The sequence below is a fragment of the Engystomops pustulosus genome, chromosome 3 (assembly GCF_040894005.1).
Source record: "Engystomops pustulosus chromosome 3, aEngPut4.maternal, whole genome shotgun sequence".
Classification (NCBI taxonomy): domain Eukaryota; kingdom Metazoa; phylum Chordata; class Amphibia; order Anura; family Leptodactylidae; genus Engystomops; species Engystomops pustulosus.
The window spans coordinates 52,659,941-52,677,369 of record NC_092413.1 but is presented as its reverse complement, the minus strand read 5'-3'; the positions used below and the strand labels follow the sequence as shown (position 1 = coordinate 52,677,369).

The following is a 17,429-nucleotide window of genomic DNA, read 5'->3' as shown; positions in this document are numbered from 1 at the left end:
GCATGGTACCATTATCCCCAAAATCAACTTTGAACTGAGATGTAACTTGGTTGTAGAAAGTCAAGGAGGCAGAGAGTTATAATAATTATTTATAATAATTCCTTTATTTATATAGCGCACACAGATTACACAGAGCTTGCTTTAACATTGAATTCAAGCTCTCCTTGCCTCAGAATGCCTCCTCCCCTTTGATTGACATCATGCACAGGACTTCTGGTGATCTAGTTAGTGATTTCTCTTGGTACAGGATCATCAATTACAATGAAGACACTGGCATTCTGAGAAAGAGAGAGCTTGAATTCAGTGTTAAAATCTCCGCCTCCATGACTTTATACAACCAATTTATACTCACTTCAAAGTAGATATTGTGGATGATGCCACCACACTGGACCATGAAACAAACATGATCTAGAAGATATTCAGCTGAACGACAACATCCTGTTAGTGGTTTATTAGGTCAATTTCTGCCGACAGGTTCACTTTAAGAATGTTGTCTTTGTGGGAATGCCTCTTTAAGAACATTTGCACTGAAATCCCACGCTGCTGTGACCAAAATTCTCATTAGCAGAAAGGATAAAAGGGCTGTGTACCACATTTAACATGTCAGACAAGTGTGTTGCACGACCCATGTTAAAGGTGCACCAAATAAAAATTGTTGCAGTCTGGCGGAGCATTGCAGAGGGCGCCAGATACATGAAGAAAGAATAAATTCATGAACTAATCATGAATCTGGCGCCCTCTGCACACTACACAGACAAACTGTGCAGTATTCGCTGTTTTTAGTAAATGTGCTACATTATGTTTGTCGGCAGACTGGGGAAAGACTCAACCCAAAGTGTGTAAAGAACTGATAGGTGGTGGAGGAAGTGTCATGGTCTGGAGAATGCTTTCTGCATGGCAGAAAGAATGCAAGTGGGTATCAAAGCCTTCTTCAACATTCTCCGGTTCCTTCCTTAGTTTTTCACCCAATCAGCCAGCAATTTTCATGCAGGATAATGCCTACTGTTACACAGTTAAACAGGTAAAGCAGTTATTAGAAACAGAAAACATTTAAAAAATTACCACAGCCTCACCTAAACCTAATAGAAAACCTCTGTAAATTTTTGGTGACATTGTTATGACCTGTCAGAGTTCGGGATGCGTGGATCCAGGGCCGGATTAAGGGTGGTGGGGGCCCTTACAATAATGTTTTTGGAAGTATATAGCCAGCTATCCCCTGTAGAATATAGCTGCCAGCCCCCTGTAGAAAAAGCCACAAAATAATAAACTTTATACTTGCCTCACTTTCCCTTCCAGTGATCCCACGATGCTGCAGGCTCTTTCTCGCTTTTCGAGCAGCCGTCGGCCACTGAAGACACAGGTGCCATCAGTGGTGGAGATCACGATGCACTGTTTAGGTGGCAGCATGTTCACCGCCGGCGTCCCATCAAAACCTGCTTCAGCCGAAACAGTCCATCTGCGATCTCCCCTAGCAATGGCAGCTGTGTCTCACTGACAGCTGAGCTGAGTCGCTGACTGTGGGAAACTGGTGGGAGCCCCTCCTTTAATCGGGCCTGTCTGGATCCACTGGACCACCACGGGAAATGGTACTAGCTGACACCTGGGACCGGAGTCTAAGTGGCTTCTGGTCTTCACCATAGCCCGTCGCAAAGCGGGGTGGACTTACTGCGGCAGGGTACCACCAGGTAGTTTCAAAGGTGCGACTAGCCCTCGGTGGCAGCCAAGGTCGAGGTACCTTAGCAGAAGACACGTGGTCAGGTCCAGGATCAGGGCAGGCGGCAGAGATGCAACATCAAGTTCAATATGGGGTCAGCAACGGGAGGTCCAGGCAGATGGAAATCGGGAACACAGGTACACAGGACATGGGAACTCAGCAGCAGGAAGACACGGGAGCAGATACACACGTGAGCAGAAACGCAGGATACACAGGAACACACTGGAATTCTGGAGACACAGGAACGCAGGAGAATCGCAAGGGAGCTTTTTCTAAGGCTGTGAGGCACAAAGATCCGGCAGGGTGTGATGACAGAGGCAGGTTTAAATAGCCTTATGGGAAAATTGCCAGCGGCAATAAATGGTGCGCTGGCCCTTTAAACTTCCTGAAGACGCCGCGCACCCTAGGACACGTGGATGCGCGCATACGGAGTGAGACCGGGACTCGGGAGCGGGGACAGGTGAGAGGCATTGGAGGGCATTGGAGGGAACACCTGTGACATGACCAAGAAACCCACAACAGTCACAGAACTGTGGAATTGACCGGAGGAAAAGTGGAACAAAATCCCATCAGAGACGGGTGAGAGACTAGTGATTTCCTGTGGCTGCAGATGTGCTGAAATCAATCACAGTAAAGGCCTGTTCGCTTCCTACTGATTGGTGTAGCCTTCAGAAAATGTAGTTTTCTCTGTTCTCGTATTATTATCATTATGTTTTTGTGCAAAATAAAAGTTTTATGTTGATATACTTTGGTAATTTTCTAAAACATTGTTCTAGTGGCATGGTGTACCCTTTACAAAAAATCCTACAATCCCATGCATTGTTCTCTAATTTTGATCCCCAGTGTAGGTCCTATATTGTCTGCAGTTCCCCCATTCTGCTGATCGCAAAGGTCAGATTCCCCTGCAACCAGACATGAACGTATATGCTCAGCTATGTCTGCCACCTCTATTTACTAAGTGAGTCCTGGAGATAACCAGGCCCTGTGTTCAGAAATGTCAGACACTCCTGTACTATCGAATGGAGTTCCTCCTTCTGAGGGACTTTGTGCATCTTATAGCAATATGATGTTTGGAGTCCTGACCCCTTTAGGGTGATGGCACACGTGCCGTTTTGTCAGTGTTTGCAAACGCAGACCAAGCCACACCCACCGGCGTCTCGTTCCATAGGAAGGAAGACACGGGACCAGATACACACGCCAATGCGATCGGGTACTGGGTACGATACGGGGCGGGTACGGCTCAGTTTGCGTTAGCAAACGCAGACAAAGCGTTCACCTAAGGGTGAAGACGCACGTGGCGTTTTTGGGCCGTTTTTGGTCCGTTTTTAGTTTCAGATCATAAAAAACGTACGCGTTAAAAAACGCATGCGTTTTTGACCAGTTTGAATTAAGATAATTGGTCAAACCTGTCAAAAAACGCATGCGGTTTCAAAAAACGCATGCGTTTTTTAACGATCTGAAAACTAAAAACGGACCAAAAACGGCCTAAAAACGCCACGTGTGTCTTCACACGTTTTTGAAGCCAAAAGCAGGTGTGGATCATAATGGGTGAGACAAATATTTGAAAGGTGCTGCTCCTCCTACTTTTACTCCATTCCTGGTTTGGGCATCAAAAACTGCATCTGAAAAACTGAACGTGTGACATCACTCTTACTGTGTTCACTTCATGAAAGTTGTCCAGAGTAGAGTCAGATTTTCACCGACTTACTACGGTCACAAGCAGCTTACCTTAGAGTGCTAAATTTGCTTTAATGTTTTTTTAATGTATTGTTTTATCAAACCATGTGTTTTCTGGACATCTTATTATGCATCACTTCTTCTATATCACAATGAAAGTGGAAAGAAAAGTATGATAACACCAGCTCTGAAACCACTTTAATATTGTTCTGATCAGAACCCATACACCCACACAGGTTGTAACCCACGCCAGCAAAATTATTTTGCTGGAATTTCTATTGATAAAAATAAACATTCCAAGTTAATAAAGCTTGACTTAGTCAAACTGCCAATAATGTATATTCCATTACTTCCTCATTAATAAAGTGGATGGTCTTCTCATTAAGAACAGGATCCATTATTATGGCTAAAACAAGGCTGCTTATTTCATCCATTCTCAGGAATTTATGGATCTTCTATTGATTTTTTTTCCTATTTAATGAAGGGTTTGAGGAACCTCTTGTCACTTGCAATGGTTTCAGTTGCCAACATTGCACATAAGACGTCAGTTACTGGGTACTTTAATAAGCAACCTGAGATATGTCACTATTCATTCATCTCTGCTTGGAGACGCAGCCTAGGAAATAGTAAAGGAACGTGAAAAAGGAAAAAGCTATGGAATAAAATTTGCTCCTAGCAACTGAAAACCATCAAAGTAATCACTGGTAATAAACACCTGGGAACCAGAAAAAGCGAGCTCCACTGGAAAAAAAAGTAGGTGTGGCTGTTTTTTTTGCTCTTTTTCTTTTTGCAGCTTTTTCTTTGGAATTGCACAATTTTTGTGACATTTTCATGCTTTCTCAGTAGCCTGCCATGAACTGGTGTTCCTGCTTGCGCCTAATTCATCTTTTAACTGTGCCATTTGGTAGATGTTCTTGCATAATGCAGCATTGATTTGCACCGATAAAAATGTGTGAATACACACCAGGCGTTAGAAACCGTTTGGTATAGGTTGCACCAAAACGTGCACAAAAATAGAAGCATGATCTATCTTAAGGCAATTTGTTAATAATTTTTTCCCATAAAATACTTTCATGAACTGAACTACATTCTAACCTGCCAATGTCCACATAACTAGGGATCTCTGTTAATATGGATTTCCCATAACTTTAGAAAGAATTTTTTTTTCTAGTAAAAACTCACAGGTCCAAATTCACTAAAGCCCCTGCGCCAGTTTTCAGTCAGATTTTGCACGTTCTTTCATGTGCTTTTCATGTGCAAACTGCTTGCACATGTATTTAAGAAGGGTTCGAGATACATATGTGTTGCACGCAATCCTTTAGGCCGGCGCCACACGTAGCGCTTTGTCTGCGCTTGCAAACGCAGACAAAGTCGCGCCCACCGGGGCTGGCCTCGGCCCGATCGCATCGGCATTTCTATGGAAACGCCTGCGATCGGCAACGAGCCGCCAGTGTTTTGCAGACAAAGCGCTACGTGTGGCGCCGGCCTCAGGGTTACAGCTGCTCTATACCTGACCACAAAAATCGTCCGACAGAAGTGTGTCAGACAACCTAAGGGCAAACTGCACATAGCGCAGTTTTGCACTATTTTTTAATGAATGCTGGCCAGAGTTCCATTTAGGTTCTGTAGAAATTTTCTTTCCAATCATGGTTGCTTTAATATGGTACCCCTAAATTAAGCATAACGTACGTCTCTTTAGTTTTATATTTGAATATATATATATAGATATATAGATATATATTTAGATATACTTTATCTCTGTATGCCTCATTTTTATCCAGAATCCAATAAGAACTAATGTGCCATGATATATTGAATGCTATAATATAGAGAAATTCTCTATTGGAAGCATTGAAAATATTTCCCTCAAAAGGTTTGTCGAGTACACAGGATAGGTTTGTTAGTGTCTGGTTGCTTGGGCTAGGACTGAGAATGGGGATACCCTTTCCACTGTTTGCATGTGAAATGTGAAACTGCTAAGGCTGCTTTCACATGCAGCATTTGAACGGTTTGAAATGCAAATCAAAGGCTTCAGGCGGGGGCCTGATTGCAGATGCTACTCAACCTAAAAATGGCCAAGCCCTCCCAAATGTGTTTCAAAATGCAATTTAAAGACCTATGTTTCCATGGTGGTCCCCGCACCAAACTCACCTCTCCATGCTCCTGCTCCTGTCCGTCCTGGCCCGCGCGCATCTGCGCTCCCCGCTGATTAGTGCTGGCACTTCTGGGTTTTCCTTGAAGGCCGGCTGTTTCCCGGATTCCCTGCCGGATCTTCAAGCCATATTGTCTGAAGTGATGGCCCCTGTGAGTTCCTGCATTCCTGTATTCCATCCCTGCATTCCTGTTCCCGTGTTCCAGTCTGTTCCTGTGTTCCCGTGCTCCAGTGTTCCTGTGTTCCTGCGTTCCTGTTCCGTGTTCCTGTGTTCCCGTTCCCTTCTGCTCTGACCTCCCATTGCTGACCCCGGATTTGGACTCTGACTTCTGCATCTCTGCCTGACCTTGTGCCTGAACCTTATCACGAGACTGTCTCCTGCAAAGGTACCTCAACCTTGGCAGCCACCGCGGGCTAGTCGCACCTGTGGCACCCTGCTGCAGCAAGACCGTCACGCTTGGCGGCGTTCCCTGGTGAATACCAGGTGCCACTTAGATTCTGGTCCCAGGTGTCGCCTGGTACCATCTCCCACGGCGGTCCAGAGGGTCCACTGATCCTGAATCCTGACAACCTGTCACCAGAATTTTACCACTCACTCCAATGCAACATCCCCCACCGGGGCCTAGCCTTTTCTTGGGGCCTGGAGGCAGCCGGGCCAAGAATAATGGAGGGGCTGGCGGTTGTGGCCTAGGACACGCAGTTGTCACGGTGCTTGGTATGGGGAACGGAGGGATTTCCTACAGCCTGTCAGGTCTCCAGCAGGTGGTGTGTACAAGAAAGATTGAGGGAGAGGCCCATGTACTGAATCTCCCTGGGGCAACCCCTTTGGTGTCTGTAGTATGAGTCCCTGGATAATGGATGGGGCGCCCTTGGTGTTGCAGCCGAATCCAGGGAACAGACGGAGGCAGCGTTGTGCAAAATAACTCACGGTTCTTTATTAGAACAACTGCAGGCAACGGCCAAACGATCTTGTTACAGGTGCCGTATTGTTGGAGATTCCAGATTATTGGAGTGGTCATGGAGAGTGATCCTCAGGAGTAGATTCACCAGCCTGGTAGTAGATGCAGGCTGGGAGGTAGCTGTGTCCAGATATGGAAGCTGCAGCTTTGTCCTGGGTGTTCTGTGTGTAGCACTGAAAGTGTGCGTCACACTATCTCTCTGGTCACTGACAATCAGCAAGGTGTGCTCTGTAGGAAGAGCTGGTCGTAAAAAGACAACCTCTAAGAGGTTTCTGGAACTCAAGAGGCCTTGCCCCTTCCTGTCCTGGGGTTTTGTTATTCCCTGGTCAGGTGGTGGCTCACTCAACAATCACACTCCAGTTCACATGAAGGAATACAACTGGATGATAACTCTAGCGTAGTTAACCCTTGCCTGCTCAAGCAGGATCTACCGCTGTTAGGCCAGTTACACCAGGAGTGAACTCAGCATGCCAGTTCACTCCTGGTGTGCAGCGTTCGGGCCGTGTGTTCCCAGCTGCATGCGTTGCGAGTGTGATGCGAGTTCATCGCATCACACTTGCAAGTGTGGAACGGGTCGTAACCCCTGATGACAAGGTCTAGAACCTTCCTGGAGGGTTCGCGACTCCCTCTGTCAGCTCCTAACCTGGCAAGGGTACTGTACTTTAACTAAACGTTTTTCTGATATGAGTAGACATTGATCAACTTCTGAGGAGAAGAGTCAAGTTTTCTCCAGGCTGCGAGTGAACCATGCCTACTTTTTTTGCACATTGACACAGGAATCTACCTTCAGGTAATCTGGTGCTAGATGTCCTTTTAAGGCTACATTCACACACATGTATGGTAGACGTATACATGGCATACATATGTCCCCCATATACAGCGATGGGAGCCCGTGGCTGTACAGGAGCGGTACAGTGCGGCACACATGCGACACCGTACCGTTCTGTAGCCGGGAGAAAGATAGTACATGTCCTATTCTTTCTCCCGTAATACGCCAACTCCCCGGCTCCTCTCCCCGGTGCCAACACGTGCCCGCCGTGCTACGGTACGGTAGCCACACTTCTGTGTGAATGTAGCCTAAGTGTCTGTCCAGATTCTGTTTAAATTACAATCTGTCTTCAAAAAACAGACACTGCAAAACAGAAGCCAAAACACAGATGGGAACTGGCCCTAAATTCTTACTCCTCTATCTGAACATATGTGAATGTAATTGTGTGGACGCTCTGCAGGTCAGTGCTTTCTGAGGGCAAAGGTGTGGTGCAGTGCAGCAATAAACAAGGAGGAGGTATGGAGATTCAATTATCCTGGTAAGCATCATGTCTCTATGTCCTTTCAATCAATATCCTATCTATAAATCAGGTACATGTGTGAATATACCATGTATAGAAACAATGCATGGAGACTTATCTACATGGGTATATAAATAGATTTCCTTTTTGATAGAGAGCATCGCAGCATCTGCCATAAAGTGTTAATGTTTTGCCATTAACTTTCCCAGGACTGCTCACTTTAGTGACTGAAAGACAGAGCATCCTTGTTCAGCGCCTGTGTTCTGCTTGAAGTGAGCACACTGCTTTGATTGCTGAGCCTGAAGGTTATGTAACAAGAAGAAGAGTACATTAGTTCCTCTCGCCTCTAAAACCAATGACTAGCTAGTGACAGTTCTAGCCCAGGAGCATTGAGCTGAAGGAGGGCTGCAGTCCCTCCACTCTTCTCACATGCACCTCCAGCTGAGACAGAGCTGTCCTCACAGGCGCACCTTATACCGTACCCAAGTGACCTGTGCTGGTGAGTTGACCTTTCATCACTAAGCGTTTTAGTCTACATTTAGTTTATGTTCATTCATATCTTTCTTGATTTGTAGTATGATTTTTTTCTTATGTTTTTATCTCAGTGATTATGACGTGAGGTTGTGGAAGTCATAGGCTTAATATTATACTGTGTATTTATATTTTTATATACATACATATTATTTTTTTTCTATCAGTTAAATATACTGCCCTATAAGAGGTTTACAGTTTTATATCTGAGTCTACTCGGTCATGGATATTGGTTGTTACAGAATGTTCTTTGCATAAATACCATTGCACAGCTGGGTTAGTTTTTCCACTCATGCCAACTTCTTCATTTCTGAACTGCATGCATTGTCTCTTCGCCTGTCTGCTTTCTTCCTCTGGGAGAGGTTAATAGCTGCATTTGGAATAAGAAGATGATATACGTTTATCCCTAGTGCTGGATGCATATTGGTGTATGATACATGGATGTACAAAGCCACCCTATATTAAATCAGAATTTTTCAATATTATTATGCCCTTGTAGTTAAGATTAAACAGTTTTTTAACAGACTATATAGGTTCTATGTAGCATTTCAGATTTTAGAAGGTAAGTAACCTAAATTTCAAATTATCTCCAATATGCGAAAGTTCCCAAAAAAGTAGCTGACCGTCAATACCAGATATATTATATTACAATACATAAAATGTTTAGATATTGTTCTCCAAAATTACTATTGCTTTATTTTATATCACAAACAAAAAATACAAAAAAAAAAAATCAATACTATATAAAGATGCACTTATTAATTAGCTATAGCAAAGTACGTTAACTCTATGTACTATACTTTTGACAATTACTTTTTATTCATTTTTTATTGTTTGTTGTGGATAACAATAATTATTTTGTAGAAAAAGATATATAAATATTACATCTAAATTAATTTTGTATTCAGTGTAAATATAGAAATCCCTCCCTTCAGCTTCACTCATAAATTATTGAGACTTTGGGACCTATAACAACACAGTAGACAGATTAGTTTGGACATGGTTTCTGTAAACAGCTAGGGCAGAGTCAGGTTTATGATTCTTTATAAGGGAATTACCTTTAAGCAGCTGTCATATTATGGTTGGTTCACCTTCACTGACCCTATCCTTTAAATGCTTCAATATGTATGTGTGTATGAAAGGCAGTAGACTATAGAGATTTTAATAAGTGGTAGGAGACTTTAACTTGGGCAAAAGAAAAAGACATAGTGAGAAGATAATGAAGGAAATGTGAAGTGAGAAGGGTCCCTATTAAATATGCATGTGCTATAATAAAAGACTAACAAAAGTAATGTGTAAACAAAATCACATTATGCTTTGTGTACTGCGCATTAGAGCAGATGATAACAAATGTTACTGGTTTCTGCAGTTTTATACCGCTATATGGGTACGAATTGATGGTGTAGCCATGATGGAGTTGTGATATATGGCCTGCTGCATCAATTAAGGAATTATGATGATAATTTATTTAAAAAAATATTATTCAGTGACAGTTTCATGTTGACAGTACATGAAACTGTGACTAAATAATAAATTTGTTATGAATTATCGTCACAATTCCTTAACTGCTGCGGCCGGCTGCAGCACAACTCTATCATGGCCACACCATCTATTCCTACCCTTAGACTTTTTATTAAACAGTATTTACTGGAGGACATATACTTTCAAGGACATCAGTAACGCTGGTTCTAATAAGAGATCACAATATAGATTAATCTTATAAGGGTAATGTAAGGCCTTTTTTACTTATAAATCTACACCTTATCAAATTTTTAGCTCATTAAATCAAATATTGTTTTACCTTAGAAAATGCCTTTAGCTTTTAATTTAGTGAAATTGAAAATAATATATTAGCTCTTTTATAAGCTTTGTAATGTATGTTCAGGGATATATACAGTACATGAAAGACAGCCACCATCTATGAGTTAGGCCCCTTCAGCTTTTTGTGCCTAAGCTCCCACTTTGCTTGCCCAAATGTATTGCAACCCTAGCATTAGTAGAGATAGCAGATCCACGGCGGCGATTGCTAGGTCATCATGCTGCATTTTTTTGTGGTCTTCCTGATGCAACTCCTTTCAAAAAAATCTATTGAGTCTAAAACTTGCAATTCGTATGACTATTGAAAAGTCGCTAAAAGTTATCCAACCAGCATACAAACGGGTGCAATCTTAGACTGCCAACATCATATGACCAACTTATCTTTTGGGGACCCATATAACAAAATTGGTTGTCAAATGTGGGAGTGATCATTCTCTTGCTCATCTAAGAAAAAGTTGTTGTAGATCAAATGTGGTCCCTGACATCCCTATGTTAAAGGAAATCTATAAATAAAACCGAGCCTTTCTAACTAATAATACCTGCTGGTAATATACTTCATCTGTAATTCAGACTTGCCAACAGAGCCCCTTCAGGGTTTGGCTTAGCACTCCCCAAAGCACTTCAGATCTGCCCATTATATCTTCCAGTCTGCCTGCTTATCGCACGTCATTCTACTTCAGTTTGATAATGCGCCTACGCCAGACTTGTGATAAAGCAGGAGGAGAGTGACATGCAATAAGCACACAGTCCAGAAGATGGGGGTGGATCGGAGGTGTTCTGGGGGCATTGAGCCAGGGCCTGGATTGGGTGCATATTTTTAAAAATCTTCGCCCAATCCAGTAAAAGTGTTAACATTTTTTTTACATTGAAAACAAAAGTGAACAACGATATAAAACACAAGTCTGGATTACAGATGAATTAATCTACTGGCAGGTATCAATAGTTTAAAAGGCGCTGTTTTAGTGATAGCTTTCCAGAGCTTCTTAGGCCCGTTCCCCACTTGCGAGTGTGATGCGATGAACTCGCATCACACTCGCAACGCAAGCTGCCGGGAACGCACGGCCTGAACGCTGCACCGCGGGAGTGAACTGACATGCTGAGTTCACTCCCGCGGTGCAGCGTTCAGGCCGTGCGTTCCCGGCAGCTTGCGTTGCGAGTGTGATGCGAGTTCATCGCATCACACTCGCAAGTGGGGAACGGGCCTTACTGTAACATAAGTAATTGCATATAGCAGTGATGGCGAACCTTTTAGCTACCGAGTGCCTAAACTGCAACCCAAACTGCCAACCATAAATTAAAGGAAACCTTCCACTTGAAGTGACAGGTTTCAGATGGAAATACCGAGCACCAGCTCAGGGTGAGCTGGTGCCTGAGCTGATTTTTGTTAGTGTTTTAAACCGCTGTATTGCGGATTAAAACACTTTTTAAACTTTATAGCCGGCGCAGGGAGGTACGCGCTCGGCGCTTACCATGCGTGCGGCTCTCCTTCACTTCCTATGTAACCGCGCGCACGGTCGCGCGCATGGTAAGTGCCGAGCGCGTACCTCCTTGCGCCGGCTATAAAGTTTAAAAAGTATCATAGTATCATAGTATATAAGGCTGGAAGGAGACGCAAGTCCATCAAGTCCAACCTTTAAGAATTAAATAAATGTTTTATCCCCATAACCCGTGATATTTTTTCTCTCCAGAAAGTCATCCAGGCCTCTCTTGAACATGTACATAGAGTCCGCCATAACAACCTCCTGCGGCAGAGAGTTCCACAGTCTCACTGCTCTTACAGTAAAGAACCTTTGTCTATGGTGATGGTAAAATCGCCTCTCCTCTAGGCGTAGAGGATGCCCCCTTGTCCTGGTCACAGGCCGAGGTATAAAAAGATCTTTGGAGAGATCCTTGTACTGTCCGTTCAGGTATTTGTACATTGTAATGAGGTCTCCCCTCAGCCGTCTTTTTTTTAAACTGAATAATCCCAAATTTTTTAATCTGTCAGTGTATTCTAGTTCCCCCATTCCCCTAATAATCCTGGTTGCTCTCCTCTGCACCTGTTCCAGCTCTACTATATCCTTTTTATACACTGGTGCCCAAAACTGTACACAATATTCCATGTGTGGTCTGACCAGGGATTTGTATAAGGGCAAAACTATTTCTTTATCATGAGAATCTATTCCTCTCTTGGTACATCCCATTATTTTATTTGCTTTAGCAGCAGCCGCCTGGCTCTGGTCACTAAAATTAAGTTTACCATCCACCAATACCCCCAAGTCCTTTTCAGCTTCAGTTTTACTAAGTAATTGACCGTTTAGAACATAATTATACTTTTTGTTTCCATGGCCCAAGTGCATAACTTTACGTCTATCTACATTAAACCTCATCAACCATTTCTCTGCCCATCCCTCAAGCTTCCACAAATCCCTCTGTAATGCTAAACTATCGACCTCAGTATTTATTACTTTACACAACTTAGTATCATCTGCAAATATTGAAACTTGACTGTGTAAACCCACTACAAGGTCATTAATAAAAATATTAAAAAGAAGTGGCCCCAATACTGACCCCTGTGGCACTCCACTGGTAACATCAACCCAATCTGAGAATGTGCCATTAATGACCACCCTCTGTTTTCTATCACTAAGCCAATTACTTACCCAAATACACAAATTCTCCTATTCCCAGCAGTCTTATTTTATATACCAACCTTTTATGTGGCACGTTGTCAAATGCCTTTGAAAAGTCCAAATATACAACATCTACAGCATCCCCCAGATCCAGTCTTGAACTTACCTCCTCGTAGAAACCAATCAGATTAGTCTGACAGGACCGATCTCTCATAAACCCATGCTGACGCTGGGTTATAAGGTTGTGCACAGTGAGATACTCCAGGATAGCATCTCTAATAAACCCCTCAAATATTTTCCCCACCACAGCAGTTAGACTATTTGATCCTTTTTTGTATATTGGTACCACATTTGCTATGCGCCATTCCTGTGGAACATAACCAGTCCTCAGTGAATCTTCAAATATTAAAAATAACGGTTTGTCTATCACCGTACATAATTCATGCAGAACCCGGGATAATTCATGCAGAACCCGGCAATACAGCGGTTTAAAACACTAACAAAAATCAGTTCCGGCACCAGCTCACCCTGAGCTGGTGCTGGGTATTTCCATCTGAAACCTGCCACTTCAAGTGGTAGGTTTCCTTTAAAGCAGTAAGTTATGGCTCCCTGTTCTTCAACAACTTTCAATCAGATTGGCCTCCTGAAGGCAGCAACACAGTAGGGAATATTTGCATCATTGTAGCTTCTTTCCAGTGTCCCTCTGTACACAGAGAATCATGGGGCCATCAGGAGGTCCTCCAAAGATAATTTGGTCCTGTCTACTCATTCTCCCTCTTCCTACAGTTCTAATATGTCTGAAAGCAGCATCTTTTAAGTGGCTTGCAACTGCAGAAAGATTCTTTGAGTCCTGTCTGGTGTGCTGGGGCGATGGCCCAAGTGCCCACAGAAAGGGCTCTGAGTGCCGCCTCTGGCACCCGTGCCATAGGTTCGCCATCACTGGCATATAGCATCTAGATCTCTACTGTCCTTTTTCCCATTGTAGATCAATCACCTTCTGCACAACAAGATAAAAAAAGCTTGACTTCTTTGGCCAGACATCTACCACCAGGATTAAGGATTGTAAACCAAGCACACCTAGATGCTGGTGTGTACACCCTCTGGCAAGATCTACTCTTCTTTTAGCTTCTTACAAAATGTCTTTTACAAAAAAATTTTTTTTTAAAGTATACAAATAAGTCTGAGGGGCTCCGGCTAATTTAAAAAAAACCCAGGGGCATAAAGAAGCCTAGAGAAGAGCAGATCCTACCAAAAGGGGGCACACATCAGCATGTAGGCGTGCTTGGTTTACAATCCTTGATCCTGGTGGTAGATGTCGTTTAGGATTTATGAAGGATAAGTTGCATAGTGTTGTGAGTTATTTTTTTCCACAATGTGTTCATGACAAAGTTTTCTTTAAAAAAAGTCTGTCAGGCTTGCGGGATGTGGATCCGCTGGACCACTGCAGACGATGACTCAAGCCACTACCTGGGACCGGAGTCTAAGTGGTACCCGGTTTTCACCACAGCCCGCCGCAAAGCGGGTTAGACAAGCTGCGGCGTGGTACCACCAGGTCGTTCCTCAGGCGTGACTTGTCTGCAGTGGCGGCCAAGGTTGAAGTACAGAAACAGCAGTTAAGCTCGGGGTCACAGTCCAGGCACAGGGTCAGGGCAGGCGGCAGAGATGCAACGTCAGAATCCAAACCGAGGTCAGCAACAGGAGGTCCAAGAAGAAGGGTACGGGAACACAGAACTACGACAGCAACACGGAGAGACACTGGAACACGGGAACACGGAGGTAGTCAGGCAACGCAGGAACACAGAGGGAGTCAGGCACGCAGGAGACACTAGAACGCAGGAAACACTGGAACGCAGGCAAATCGCAACAGAGCTTTCTCTAAGGCTGTGGGGCACAAAGATCCGGCAGGGCTTGCAGGAAGAGGCAGGCTTAAATAGATTTGGGCAATGTGGCCAGCGCCAATTAATGGCGCGCTGGCCCTTTAAATTTCCTAGAAGTGTCGCGCGCGCGCCCTGAGGCGCAGGACCGCGCGCACACGGAGCGAGGCCGGGACTCGGGAGCAGGGGAAGGTGAGAAGCGCTGGCTCGGCGCCTGCGGGGAGCGAGAGGCACGGGTGAGCCCGCGACCCGCGATGTGGGTCGCGGATCCACCCATGACAGTACCCCCCCCCTTCGGCCTCCCTCTCTTCTTGGGTTGAAGAAATCTCTGCAGAAGATCACGGTCCAGAATATTGTCCTCCGGCTCCCAAGACCTCTCTTCTGGACCGAACCCCTTCCAGTCGACTAAGAAGAACCGCTTCCCCCTTACTGTCTTCATATCGAGGATGTCTTTTACCTCATAGGTGTCGGTGGAGTCAGCCACAGGGGTAGGAGGAGGTACTTGCCGGGAGAAGCGGTTCAGGATGACAGGTTTGAGCAGGGAGACATGGAAGGAGTTCAGGATGCGCATGGTGGGAGGAAGGCGCAACTTGTAGGATACAAGAAACGAGGACCGAGCTTGTAACCAGGTATCTTCAGCCGGATGTACCTGGAAGATAACCAGACCTTGTCCCCAGGAGAGAAGACGGGAGGAGGTCTGCGTTTCTTGTCGGCCTGGATTTTAGTGCGAGCAGACGCCCGAAGTAGAGATAGACGAGTCTGTCTCCATACGGAGCTGAGGTCCTGCACCAATTCTTCCACCGCTGGAACATCCGAGGGAACTGAGAGAGGGAGTGGAGGGCGTGGAATTCTTCCATAGACAACAAAGAATGGAGCAGCACCAGCAGACTCAGAATCCAGAGAGTTGTAGGAGAACTCTGCCCAGGCCAACAAAGTGGACCAATCGTCCTGACGAGCAGAGACAAAATGACGCAGATAGCAGCCCAAACTCTGGTTGACTCTCTCCACTTGACCATTCGATTGAGGGTGGTAGGCTGAAGAAAAGTCCAACTTCACCTGCAATTGGCCGCAGAGTGAGCGCCAGAAGCGGGAGACAAATTGAACTCCACGATCAGAGACAATGTGCAGAGGAAGCCCATGTAGCCGGAATATATGTTGGAAGAAGAGACTGGCAAGACGGGGAGCAGACGGCAGACCTGGAAGAGGAACGAAATGAGACATCTTCGAAAACCGGTCTGTTACCACCCAAATGACAGTATTGCCCGAAGAAGATGGAAGATCCGTGACAAAGTCCATAGCCACGTGAGACCACGGGCGACTGGGTATCGGCAACGGAAGCAAGAGACCAGCCGCTTTTAGACGAGAAGGCTTATTTCGAGCACAGGAGGTGCAGGATCCCACAAAGTCCCGAACATTTTTGACCAAGTCAGGCCACCAGTAGTAGCGGGAGATGAGGACCACGGAGCGTTGCACCCCAGGGTGCCCAGCCAGGCGGGAAGAATGTCCCCAAAACAAAATCCTCTTCCGCAGAGCAGGTCGGACATACGTCTTGCCAGGGGGAAGCTGCCGAAGATCCACAGGAGCGGCTGCAACCAACTGTTCCGGAGAGATGATATACTGAGGAACCGGCTCTTCTCCAACAACATCTGAGGCACGGGACAGGGCATCTGCTTTGATATTCTTCTCTGCTGGCCGGAAGTGGATCATCAAATTGAAGCGGGAGAAAAATAGAGACCAACGGGCTTGTCTAGGATTAAGACGTTGGGCAGTCTGGAGGTACGAAAGGTTCTTATGATCCGTATAAACACAGACTGGATAGCGAGCACCCTCCAAAAGATAACGCCATTCTTCCAGGGCAAGTTTGATTGCCAAAAGTTCCTTGTCACCAATAGAGTAGTTCTTCTCTGCAGGAGAAAAAGTTTTAGAAAAGAAACCGCACGTAAGAGTTCGGCCCCTGGGTCCTTTCTGGGTAAGGACAGCCCCTGCACCGACAGAAGATGCGTCCACCTCCAAGATAAAAGGCTTCTCAGTATCAGGTCTAGAAAGGATCGGAGCTTTAGCAAAGGCGGACTTTAACTTTGCAAAGGCCTCTTCAGCCGCTGGAAGCCAAAGGCGTGGATTAGCGCCCTTCCTGGTGAGTGCCACGATGGGGGCAACAAGAGTAGAGAAATGAGGAATGAACTGACGATAGTAGTTTGCGAAGCACAGGAATCTCTGAATGGCGCGAAGACCCTCTGGACGAGGCCACTGAAGAACGGCAGACAGCTTGGTAGGATCCATCTGGAGACCCCTGTCGGAAATGATGTAACCAAGAAAAGGTAGACTCCGTTGATGGAAGAGACATTTCTCGAGCTTAGCGTAGAGACAATTGGCTCGAAGGCGGCCTAGGACTTGCTGTACGTGAGATTGATGAGTCTTGAGATCTGGAGAGAACACCAAGATGTCATCCAGGTAGACCACTACACACGTATACAGAAGGTCCCTGAAGATGTCATTGACAAACTCTTGGAAGACAGCTGGAGCATTGCATAATCCAAAAGGCATCACAAGGTATTCGAAGTGGCCATCTCGGGTGTTAAATGCTGTCTTCCATTCGTCGCCCTTGCGGATACGAATAAGGTTGTAGGCCCCGCGAAGATCCAACTTAGAGAAAATCTTGGAACCGCGCAGGCGATCAAACAGTTCAGTGATGAGTGGCAGAGGGTAGCGGTTTTTAACCGTGATCTTATTAAGTCCACGATAATCAATACAAGGACGCAAGGAGCCGTCCTTCTTAGTAACAAAGAAGAATCCTGCACCCGCA

General features: G+C 45.1%; 1 protein-coding gene across 5 annotated transcripts in view; it reads left to right on the top strand.

The window, feature by feature from the left end:
- Positions 1-8,095: 8,095 nt before the first annotated feature.
- ARHGEF33 (Rho guanine nucleotide exchange factor 33) overlaps positions 8,096-17,429 on the top strand; it is a 78,188-nt gene continuing 68,854 nt past the window's right edge. For 4 of the 5 annotated variants that reach the window (XM_072140788.1, XM_072140790.1, XM_072140784.1 and 1 more), the window contains exon 1: positions 8,096-8,290. In XM_072140788.1, coding sequence (XP_071996889.1) covers positions 8,221-8,290 — 70 coding nt within the window. In that variant the 5' untranslated portion in view covers positions 8,096-8,220. The remainder of the gene's footprint in view (positions 8,291-17,429) is intronic. The other variant, XM_072140789.1, reaches the window with a different exon arrangement.